Here is a 12,507-nt window from a genome sequence, read left to right as displayed (position 1 = left end):
TTTTGAAAATTCAAATATAAATCCTGATAAATACCTTTCCCTGCGATATCAGAATTCCCCGTAAAGTATCAAACCCAATAGAGGGTCCCTGGCCAGTTTCATCAAGGCGTCCTTCGAGATCAAACATGGGAATGCAAGGACAAAATAGTTCAGAGATGTGATGCAGTAACAACAGTCTGTTTCTCAATGCAATTATTGGTATTTCCTGTAGATGGTTGTACTCCATAGGAACCTATGATAGAACAATCATATTGTTAAGATTGAACACAGTTACTGTATGTGCACAGAACAATTTACAGATTAATAATTTATTAAGTAAAGGAATACAAGATGATCTTGGTTTTAAGAAATTAAGATATTTGCTTATTTTGGACTGTCAGCACTATTATACGTGGCATTGGAATGTGGAAGTGGTAATTATTTTTATCACTTCAGATTTTAGAAGTCCTCCTATAGGGGACTCTTATCTGTACTTTTGATCCAGTCTATTGTATATGATGGGCAAGACCAGCAATGGAGTGACATCAACATTACAGTGGTAGAAGAAAAAGTGAAGGAAAATATTCAAAAAGGGATCTTTCAAACCCAAAGGGAGCAGTGAAAGATCCACTAAAACAAAGGGGGGGGGGGGGGGGGGAGTCATCAAACTTTCATAGCATTAGTTGAAAGCTGCACTTGAATTTCTTTTGACTTTCAAACTAAATTAATGATGGTAGCTAAAAGACAAGTTATTTCTGCCTAGAATGGTGGAATCCCGCTATTTGAATTTGGGAAGAGGGACAGGAGCAACAGAGGGAGATCTTAACAAAAAAGCAATTAAAGCCTTGATCCAAAGCTAAAACCATGCATTTTCTTAGTTACTTAGAAAGGAAAAACAGCAACTGCAAAGTCTGAATAAGTGCATTAACTAAATTTCAATATCCAACTCTACTAAAGCAAAATCTTACTTGGGTAGGAAGCTTGCCAGCATTAGCAGGTTTACTAGTCGACCAGGCTAAAGTATGTGCTGACCCACAGGCAACTCTGTTTATTTTTTTACCCTGAAGTGCTGCAACCAACCGGGGTCTTTGAATAGCATTAGTTGTCCCATCTCCAAGCTGCCCTTCATCATTATCTCCCCACGTGTACACTTCACCTAAACCAACACAAACATGTTTACTTTCCTCAGAGAGAAGAATGAAAATCAAATTTACTTCTTGTGAAACTCTGGGGCAGGACCATCTTTTTGTTCTCTGTACAGCAGCTAGCACAATAGAGTCCTGCTCCATGACTAGGGCTCCTAGCCGCTACAAACAAAAATTATTATTCGTTATTTCCATGAAGGAAACACCCAGAATTACTAATCAATCAGAACTGAGACTCCCATTATGCTAGCTGCAGTACAAACATATATAAAGACATGTCCACTGCCCAGTTTACACACTCATTTAAGTATCTAAAACACAAGGAGGAAATTGGGAAGCAGGACGAGAATTACAGTGATAGAAAACACTACTTGCTGTCTATATTTGATGGTTCCATGGCAGACCAGACTCATGAAATTAAAGGAAAGCTTAGCCACTGTACATGCCTACTTTGTAAAATTTCACCAGCATTTTTGTAAACTTGCTAATTAAATGCAGAAACAAGTCTACTAGCAGGAACATTTAATAATTCAAACACACTAAAATGAACATAAGCTGCTCTGTAAGACACGACTGTTTGCTTCCATACTTCATTTACCAAGCTTAACATCTCAGCAAGTTGAAGAGACTTCCTAGATAACAGAAAAGCTTAGTGCACTCATTTAAAGCTCAACAAACTTGTAATTACTGTTAAAGCTATATGTTTTTCTTTAGAGCATCTCAAACGTTTTATGAAACTTAACTCTTATTTTTTTACAGCTAAGTGACTGAAAACCTTGAAATTGTGTGCATGCCCTTTTAGATCACCAACACAAACCAAGATTTGTTGCTTGGGAAGTATGAAAATATGTCAGTGCACAAAAGGAGGGCAGGTTGTGACCCATTAAAAATGTTGATCCATCAGATTTCAGACTTTTTAAAATGTTTCATTTTTCAAAATAAAGTTTATTAAGAACGACTAAAATATTTGTTCTCTATACCGTCTTCAGTGCAGCAAACACAGTGCAAAGAGCCAGTAGCTATTGCGATGACTTTCTTTCCTTGCAGCCCTTGTACTTGTCGAGGTCTTCTCACATGGTCATCAGATCCATGGCCTAATCGATGATAATCTCCTTTACCCCTGGATATAGATAACATAACTAGTACAAACATTTTTCCCCAACCACACACTTATAAAAGGACTTTTTCAGATTTGTATAATTTAACTCCATAAAAATCATAATACTTGAAGACAAAGTAAGACAGGACAACTTTAAAAGCTGACCTGGTTGTTAGTAGATTGGGGACCAACGACCAATTTGTACTCAGTCACCATTATACCAGAAACTAGTGTTTTAGGCTGAGATTTACAAATATAGGCCAAATGTGAATTCATCATCATGAATACTTCTTTCCATATAGACCAATAACCAAACTTATACTAAATATTTAGTGTACAACCTAGGACTCTGCCTCCAAATATGTCAAATGTGAGGCAGTGAGAGGGAAATCCTCATATCATCCTTTGTTCCTATTCTATTGATGTGGTTTTGCTGACACAATCACAGATGTTTATTCTTTTTTGTATACCATATATAAATATGTAATATACATACATTATTAATTAGACATCACCACAACATACACAAACTGCCATATAACTCTGACCAACTCAACTCCATTCTATCCACTAACACATTATTTCAGTGCTAACATTCCAACACTTTAGTGCATCTGACATATAAATATCTTGTGACGCCAGCTACAACAGTGCCATGCGAACGCCTGTTCTCACTTTCAGGTGACATTGTACTTAAGAAGTGGGCAGCATTATCTCCCATAAATGTAAACAAACTTGTTTCTCTTAGCGATTCGCTGAACAAGAAGTAGGACTGAGTGGACTTGTAGGCACTAAAGTTTTACATTGTTTTTTTTTTAATGCAGTTATGTAAAAAAAAAAAATCTACCTATTTGTAAGTTGCACTTTCATGATAAAGAGACTGCACTATAGTACTTGTATGAGGTGAACTGAAAAATACTATTTCTTTTGTTTATCATTTTTACAGTGCAAATATTTGTAATAAAAATAATATAAAGTGAGCACTGTACACTTTGTATTCTGTGTGGTAACTGAAAGCGATATATTTGAAAATGTAGAAAAACATCCAAAAATATTTAATAAATTTCAATTGGTATTCTATTGTTTAACAGTGCGATTAATCGCAATTACTTTTTTTTTTTTTTTTTTGAGTTAATCGCGTGAGTTAACTGTGATTAAATCGACAGCCCTAATATTTACTGCAAATTCAAAACACATACCAGGTATATACTGCTCCGGACTTGGTAAGAGCCACAGAGAATTGTGATCCACATTCCACTTTAACCACTCCAAGGCCTGTGAGGGAATCAATCTGGGAAAACAGGATTAAATGCAACTAGATTGACTGAGACAAGTGGGTGAGGTAATATCTTTAATGGACCAACTTCTGTTGGCAGAGGAGACAGGCTTTCAAGCTGCACAGGGCTCTTCTTCAGGTGTGGAAAAAGAAATCAGTGTGTCACAGCTAAATACATAGCGGGACAGATTGATAGACTGATTGAACAGCCTTTCTGCAGTTTGCAGTACTGTATGTGCACCTTTTAGTGAACTCAATGTATATGCTGTTCACAAGTCATATTTTGCAAAAAACTTTTCATTCCTTCCAGTTTTTAAGTTTTGTTTAAAATTAGAGTTAAACCTTAAACTTTTTTTTTTTTTTAAATGCCAAGATCAGGGAAATGGGTAAAATTTTACATAGCATACTCTGCCTTCTCCTCTCCTCAGTCTAGGGGATAAGGATATTTAACATATGAATAACATCACTACCACCATATAGCAATATTATTCATGCTATCAGATATTTGTACCGTCTTCAACTCTTAATATTTTAAGACATTCCAAGTCAACTATACATTCATATGTAACAAGTTACAATAAAATGGGATGTTGAGCTTAATCAATTTTTGTTCCATACATATTTTTGGTACCATATCTTTGAATTTATATTTATGCCTGTGGAGATGTCAGGAGATTCTACTCGTTTGAGAGATTCTCTAAACTTAAAATTAGGAATACCACAGGAAGCAACAATATTGCTGAAAGAGAAAGAAAAACTATGTGCAACCCTTGTAACTCAGACATACAAGCACAACTATATTACTAGTCAGTGTGCCTAACTGAGCTGCCTCCGTGGCAACCACCAGGAAAACCCTTCTCTCCAAAGACAAGGGGAATCTTCTACAAATTGGTAACTCGCTTTTCATTACTCTTCTCTAAAATGAGTGTGTTTAAACTGATGTAAAATATAAATACCTTCATTGGTACTTTACAGCCATCACTGCCCCCTCTCCCAAGTTTTCCATAATCTCCATCACCCCATGACCAGACAGTATCATCATCAGTCAGACACAATGTCTGTGCATCTCCACTACCACAGGCTATGTCGATCACACGATAGCCCTGCAATGCTTCCACCTGAAAGACAGTCACCATTTTTTGTTTACAATAAGAGGTCTCAACTTTTTAATTTCAAACAGTAAGTCAAATAAAAACAGTCAACTTGCAGGGACTCTCCATTGAGAATTGAGGGTGTGATAACAGCTCAGGACCACATCAATGAATGAAGTCATGGATAGTCAAGAAAAGTTTAGTATTTTCAACCCAACAAAAAGATGACTAACAACGTACCATATGTAAAAAGCAAGAGAGAGTCCTGTGGCACCTTTAAGACTAACAGATGTATTGGAGCATAAGCTTTCGTGGGTGAATGCCCACTTTGTCGGATGCATGTCCGACGAAGTGGGCATTCACCCACGAAAGCTTATGCTCCAATACATCTGTTAGTCTTAAAGATGCCACAGGACTCTCTCTTGCTTTTTACACATCCAGACTAACACGGCTACCCCTCTGATACTCAACGTACCATATATATTTTAAATACTTGGGTTATTCCTTTTATTTTGGTCAAGTAAATTCTCACTACAGTTAACAAAAAAAAAGAAAAAAATGCTACTGAAATATTTAAGGTAACCAAGGAATAGGTTTTATGAACTTCAATTTCTGGTTTCTGACTTTTATTGTGTATTACGTAAACTGAATAAAAATGCATGTTTGCAAATAGCTATTTGCTGGTTTATAATATTCAAGCATCCAAACAAGAGTATGAAACTAGTCAACATTGTATCTTCTGAAATGCTAACCTTCACACTGTAACTGTCGAGTACAGACGATAAAATGAATTGCCAGTTCAAGTGCCAAGTAATTCTGTAGGAGAACTAACAATCTAAATTTAAGTTATTAAAGGCTAGTTACCATGAGATTGTGAAGTCTGAATTATTGCTAGCCAGCTAATCAGGATATTTAACTTTCTTGGACTTATTTTTTTATTCCAAATTGCAAATAATGTCCTTTATACATTTTTAAAATAACCTCTTCAGAAAGGATCAAATCACACATCTACATCTATCATAACTATTTACTTTAGAAACTCCTCTACCAAAATCATAACCGTTAACAATACTGGTTAACAAAAACATTTTTCTCTTAACAGTATTTCAGTATTGGATTCCCTGAATTAAGTACACAATTATACAACAAAAATCAGTTGCAATTGTTCTTATTGCTTATCACTGCATCGACAGACATTCTTTTCAAGCTGGAAGAGGGGAGCAAAGGAAAGAAAAGGGAGAAGCGTGCATAAGACAGAGGGGAATGCCTGCTCATTTTCAGAAAGAATAGGGAAGCACTGGTAGGACTTACAGCAGAAGAGCTATTGGTGAGAAAGTGACATTTTATTTACTGGAGTAGGGACAGAGCCTATTTGGACGGTTGAATTTTGTTTAGACGATCAGAAATTATTTCCGTTTCTTGTATGGGAGGTCAATTTTTTTTAAGCAGTGTGTGTGGATGAGTTCCAATGGCCAGCTCCAGCCCTTATTATGAGCATCAGCTGCTGCTGCATGCTTAGCATTTATTTGTTCCTCTGCTGCAATGCAGTTCCTTTACCAGTGCTTGCTGGCAAAGTTTGTAGTTGCATTTTATTTAACCCATTCCTATCTCTTAAAACAAAATGGTAAATTCATTCTCATTTTCTCTAAACATTTCTACCTTTATTCTTTATATGCAAAAATTTTAAAAATCAAAATATTTAGAACAGACATTCAAACTGCAGGTGATTAATTCCAACAATATCGTCTCACCAGTTTGGGTTTTAGCTGATCCTCACTATCTCCATGCCCAAGGCGTCCATATCTCCCTTTTCCCCATGTATAAAGATCCCCTGCTGCAGTAATACATGCACTGTGTGCTCCACCAGCAGCGATGTCAACTACTTCTATCCCTCGCAAAGACTCAATTACACGAGGACGATCACAAGGACTGAAATAGAATAGTTTAAACAGACAAAAAATATTGAATAAAATGCTCCGATTAAGTAATATACATAACTAGCAACTCTCTCAGGAATCCTTTTGCTCATTTTGAACTATTACTTGTTTCTGGTCATTTTCCTAAAGAAAATAAGTATGAAAAACATCATTCAGAATAATCCTATTCTTACAGGTTCACACAGGCTAGAAGTATTTACCAACATATTTTATCAATGAGTTTCCATGTGCATAATTAAAGCTAAGATTTTGTCACGGATATTTTTAATAAAAGTCATGGACAGGTCATGGGCAATAATGAAAAATTCACAGAAGCCCGTGACCTGTCCCTGATTTTTACTAAAAATATCCATGACAAAATGGGGAACCTGAGCAGCTGTGGGTGGCCTGGGAGGTCCAGAGACCCCCACCACCTGTGGGGGTTTGGAGCTGCAGGGTCCCCCTCTGCTGGCAGCTTGGCGCTCCGGGGGTCCCCATTCCCCCCAGGGGCAGAGAGCCGCCTGGAGCGGGTCTCCAGTCGCACCTCCATTCCTCCGTAGGCTGCAGGGGCCCTGCAGCTCCCAACCTGCACTGGCTGAAGTCATGGAGGTCTTTGGAAGTCACAGATTCCGTGACCTCTGTGACTAAATCGCAGCCTTATGCATAATTGTGGATCATAAGCATATAGTCACTTACTGTGCAAGCATACTGTTAACATTTTCATTTAGACTGTGAAGTATCACTTAAACACCTCAAAACTGTTCAGACTCCTTTGTGTCATTTCAGCTAATCTGTCCTACTACAACTTCCCAGATAAAACCAATACAGTAGTAATGGCTTAATTAAAACAAAGGAGTCAAAACATTTATCTCCAAAAATGAATCAATGTTCACTAAAAATACAATTTAACATATTGTGATGAAATTGCTAGTGTAAAATGTACTACTATCCCCTACCAGATGGAATCAGAACTGCCGTACTCTATCAAAATCCCTGTGCCTCTACCAGAGAATGGAGTTTCTCGTTCAGCTCAAGCAGTATGGGGCTTGTGCCTTTGGAGCAGAAGAATCTTAGTTTTAATCCCTGTAGTGCCATAAAATTCCAAATATTCAGAATGTGCAACCCACTGAGGCAGCCATGGATTTGTTACAATACAATATATAGCCAGTAACAAAAATCAAAATTTGACTACTTTTTTTCCCTAAAAATATTTTATTAAAATATTATACTGGCTTCTCTAGTTTCAAAAAAAGCCAATCCTTGAGTAGGTATGGAAAGCTAGGACTTTGATCTACCTATAGATTAGGCAATATTTGTCCAATGCTTCAACTATATAAATCCCATTAATACATATGCATCAACATCTCAACATAAAAGGTTTTCAAAACGTTACCTTCTGTTTCCGTGACCCAGTTTACCATCTTCTGCCTCACCCCAAGAGTAAACTTCTCCTTCTGAAGATAGTGCCAAACAGTGCTTTCCTCCTGAGTTTACAGCAACTTTCTTTATGAACACATGCTGAATGGATTCCAGTAATGTTGGTGTGGAAACTGACTCAGTCCCTCCAATTCCAAGCCTGCCACCTGCACCATATCCAGTGGCATAAAGCTTCAATGAATAAAAAAAGTGTATTTTATATCGTTAACTTCCTGAATAGAAACTTTCATTTAAACTACATGATACACTCAGTCCAATTAATTGGATTCTAGTATTCATTGCTTCCTTAGTGACACGAAGGACAGAAACATTCCCTGCACATCTGAATTTTCTTTCCTGGAAAGTACAGAATATATACACTTAGAGTAAGTGTATATATCAAAACTCAAATGGGTTTGTCTTTAACTTGATATCAGAAAGCTACATTAGTACATAAGCTAAACTTCTCTTATGGGGAGAAGAGGGAACTTCCAAGTGACTTAGTTTTGAGCAGCTATTTTTCCCCCATGAACCATTTTAAAATGAGAACAGGAGTACTTGTGGCACCTTAGAGACTAACAAATTTATTTGAGCATAAGCTTTCGTGGGCTACAGCCCACTTCTTTAGCTGCATCTTTGTTAGTCTCTAAGGTGCCACAAGTACTCCTGTTCTTTTTGCGGATACAGACTAACACGGCTGCTATTCTGAAACCTGTCATTTTGAAATGATGTTTTAACGCAAACTCTGTAGGCTTGCTAAACAGAACTGACATACAGGCTTTTATGGTCCAAAGAGGTTTAATAATATCTATGTATGCCCCCGACATTTTAAGAGTCAGTTACATGCATTTACATGGTAGAAAGTAATTGTCTAAATTACCTTCAAACATTTAGTTTACACAAACTAGGTTTAAGTAAAAATAATTAAGACATTCTCACAACTAAATTTTCCCTTTCTGTCTATATTTCACAAATTTGATTGGCATAGTGTGATATTGAATATCTATGGGATACTATCATACAGCAAATTGTTAAGCCCGCAATTTCAACTTTAACTTTCAATTTCCTTGTTTTTGATTACATCACACAAATTAGATAGAAGGCTTAAATTTCTTTCCCTCATTAAGTCAAACTCTTGATCAACAATTCTACACATGTGAAGCACATCAGCATTCCCATCAATAAGAGTAGACATTCAAAATAATGTTAATCCTTTGTTCAGAAGCAGATATCTGTGTTAAAATCAGCATAGCTTTCTAAGCTTAGAGCTAGTATCATCATCTTCTGTACAGTGCAAAACTTTTCTTCGGTACAGTAGAGAATTTTATTATACTAGGTCCTTGTTCACCCTGTCAGTACTGGCAGTTGTGTGTGGGTTTGTTTTGGGTTTTTTTAAATACAAGTTTTGCAAAATTTACACTGAGTCAACCAATCCCACTCACGCTGGCAGGCTGACATTTGCCGGGGAAGTCTAACTTGAACAATTATTTATTGTAACCCTTACCTTCCCATCAGCAGTCACGGCAAACAGAGTCTGTTCACCACCAATTAATTGCACAGGTCTAAGTGTGGCAAGGGCTTCACATGGAGTTGGAACTTTCACCTTTGCCCCTTCAATACCTCCAAGCTGTCCTCTATGATTATGACCCCAACCATAAATAGTTCCACTACCTCCAGCTGAAAGGGTCCAGTCATCTGGTCTCCTGCAGATAATTCAAAGGAACACAAAGGAAAAGTGTAGAAGATTGAAAATGGAAGCTTTGATATGCTCAGCTTTTCATTCTAACACTCAAATTTGAAATGTCACAAGACCAAAACATTATGGCAGATTAACATAATAACCTGTTCATCCATTGCACAAGCTGTTCATCTTGCTCTCTCTTAAAGGCATCATGGCTCTCATGGAGAACATCCATATTCTCATTATCTGCCATTAATTCTCGGATTTTCTTTGCCACCTGCAATGTTATACTGGATTAGAAACCATTACTTAAAATAATAGTTACTCTTACTTAACACTTGGCATAAGAGTGTTTAAATCTCAGCTATTTTCTTCCTCAGATTTAAGTATATTGTTAATACAGAGCTTCATAATTAATTTCTTTTAACACACCCACATGTTCTGTTACCCTATATGAAAATATTTCTTCAGTACCTCATCAAGGAAAAGGCGAGGCAATGAAGTTCTCTTATCAAGAGCAACAGCAACCCTGGAGGCCATACAGTATCTTCTGAACCAAGCCCATTTGTGTGTCTCTGCACAGCAAGGAAGAGTGTCCAATTCTAGATCACAAGCAAGAGCTACAAGCACCTGCAAAAATAAATAAATAGAAAAAATTCTGGAGCTATATTGCATTTTGGGTGCAGTAGAGGTGTGATTTAGTTCAGTGACACTAAGCTCCAGTTGGAAATAAGCATGCGCTCAGTGGATCCTTTACTGGATGTTCCTGATGTAGGATGTGGCAGTTTTCTGGAAGTGTCATTTTACTTTGTTTACCATACATGCTTGCTAATATAAAATTCCAACAGAACCATGCTACTTAATTATCCAATATTAGTATCTTGTTACCTTAAAGAAAGGGCTGTGAAGCAACTGCTTGCCACCTCTCACAATAGGATCTTCATAGTCAAACTGCCGCTGCAAAGCTTCTGGAAGGCCTTTAACCAAAGCAGCTAAAGCACTGCCTGTGAAACTCTTGGGGGGGCGGGGGGACAACAACAAAAGGCAAAGTTAATCTATACACTTAATATACAACGGTAGAAAGGGGAAATTCTTAGGGTAGTTGTGATGGAAAATTAATTGCAATTTGATAACCAATGTGGAACATGAGCTCTGTCCAGCCCCTAATAGGCATCTGTCCATATCACAAACACCACCCTTACTGGCAATTCCAGATGCAAAGAAGTAGATGGTACAAAGTATGAACTAGTCTTTTGTTCTTAAATGAAGACCCTCCAGAATAAATTTGAAGCTAACTGGCAAGCTGGTGTGGGGAAGGGTGCCCACCTGTACTTTCCCTGTCTGTTGCTAACCACAGATTTCAGTTATCACAGCTGCATCTGGCACCTTTCATGAGTATTACATTAATTTGAACATTTAACAAATTAGAGCAAGATTTTACTACTGATAATTTGAGCTTCTTACCATAGTTCGTGTTTCTCCATCATTATCCCCTAGAATCCTGTTTATGTTAATAGATTGGCCAAACTCTGTTGTTAGCAGCTTCCGTAGTCTCTGCAAGGCCCACATTCTGTGTCCAGCAGCTAAAATGGCAAAAAGAAAACAAATTGCTTATAATATCATTTTTACATCTAATCAATAGATTTCATTTTAAATTTGCACCTACCTAGGGCACTTAATTGAGCACACGCTGCAAGTGACGCTGCCAGGCGAGGAACTATACTCCTATTGGAAGCAAAATTCAAGCGGAAATCCAGCAAACATGTTACCAAATCCATTGATGGACAAGAAAGAATGCAGCGATCTGAAAGGAGGTCTTTAGGGCCTGTGAAAAAAAATGTTAGCTTTTTTAGTCACTTAGTTATCATGAGAATCTTAGTAAGTGGCCTGAGATCTAACACCTTCAGCACTCACTATAAAACAAGTACAGTAACTCCTCGCTTAACGTTGTAGTTATGTTCCTGAAAAATGCTACTTTAAGCGAAATGATGTTAAGCGAAATCATTTTCCCCATAAGAATTAATGTAAATGAGGGGGAAGGGTTAGATTCCAGGGGGGAAAAAAATCGCCAGACAAAAGACATTATATTTACACACACACACACACACACACACACACACACACACACACACACAGTATAAGTTTTAAACAAACTATTTAATACTGTATACAGCAATGATGATTGTGTATCTTGGTTGAGGTGGTGGAGTCAGAGGGTGGAAGAGGTTGCAATATTTTCCAGGGAATGTCTTGCTGCTAAATGATGAACTAACGCTCGGCTGAGCCCTCAAGGGTTAACACATTGTTGTTAATGTAGCCTCACACTCTACAAGGCAGCACGAATGAAGGGAGGAGACACAATAGACACATGGCAATGGCTGCAAACATTCCTTGCGGAAACTGAATGTGATGATGAACCCACGCTATCCCACTGGAGCACACCACTCTCTCCACTTTCCAAAGTGCAGAGACACACAGTGTGTGTGTGAGAGACACGCACATTGCCCCTTTAAATATGCTGACCCCACTCTAAGTACACTGCCTTTTTAAGTAGATCAGCAAGTTGAGACAGCAGCTGCTGCCAGCAAGCTCCCTCCATCCTGAGCCCTGTTTTGTTCCCCACCCCCACTCTGTGGAGATGGGGTAAAGGAACAGGGGGAGGGGGACACCCTGACATCAGCACCCCTCTTCCCCCCCCCCTTCCTACACAGCAAGCAGGAGGCTCCCGGGAGCAGCTCCAAGACAGAGGGCAGGAGCAGCACATGGCAGTGGGGGGAGGGACAGGGAACTTAGGGGAGCTGATGGGGGGGAGTGCCAGTCCACCCTGGTTCCAAGCCCCCACCAGCTAGCTCCAATGGGCTGCTCTTCCTGCAAGCAGTGGACAAAGCTGGTGGCTGCCAAACA

The 12,507-nt window shown here is 38.3% G+C and overlaps 1 protein-coding gene across 1 annotated transcript in view; it reads right to left on the bottom strand.

Annotated features, from left to right (window-relative positions):
• The window catches only part of HERC2 (HECT and RLD domain containing E3 ubiquitin protein ligase 2), a 211,627-nt gene that overhangs the window by 27,999 nt on the left and 171,121 nt on the right, over positions 1-12,507 (bottom strand). Inside the window, exons 73-85 of the mRNA XM_065403094.1 lie at positions 11,270-11,428; positions 11,068-11,186; positions 10,492-10,617; positions 10,078-10,233; positions 9,765-9,880; positions 9,427-9,625; positions 7,900-8,114; positions 6,342-6,519; positions 4,456-4,617; positions 3,423-3,514; positions 2,105-2,244; positions 948-1,135; positions 35-232 (exon numbers count right to left, since the gene is read on the bottom strand). Of these exons, the coding sequence (XP_065259166.1) occupies positions 35-232; positions 948-1,135; positions 2,105-2,244; positions 3,423-3,514; positions 4,456-4,617; positions 6,342-6,519; positions 7,900-8,114; positions 9,427-9,625; positions 9,765-9,880; positions 10,078-10,233; positions 10,492-10,617; positions 11,068-11,186; positions 11,270-11,428 (2,048 nt within the window). The remainder of the gene's footprint in view (positions 1-34; positions 233-947; positions 1,136-2,104; positions 2,245-3,422; positions 3,515-4,455; positions 4,618-6,341; positions 6,520-7,899; positions 8,115-9,426; positions 9,626-9,764; positions 9,881-10,077; positions 10,234-10,491; positions 10,618-11,067; positions 11,187-11,269; positions 11,429-12,507) is intronic.

Source organism: Emys orbicularis, chromosome 1, assembly GCF_028017835.1.
Source record: "Emys orbicularis isolate rEmyOrb1 chromosome 1, rEmyOrb1.hap1, whole genome shotgun sequence".
In the NCBI taxonomy this organism is placed as follows: domain Eukaryota; kingdom Metazoa; phylum Chordata; order Testudines; family Emydidae; genus Emys; species Emys orbicularis.
Note: the sequence above shows the minus strand (reverse complement) of the source record. Positions and strands in the feature narration are given on the sequence as shown.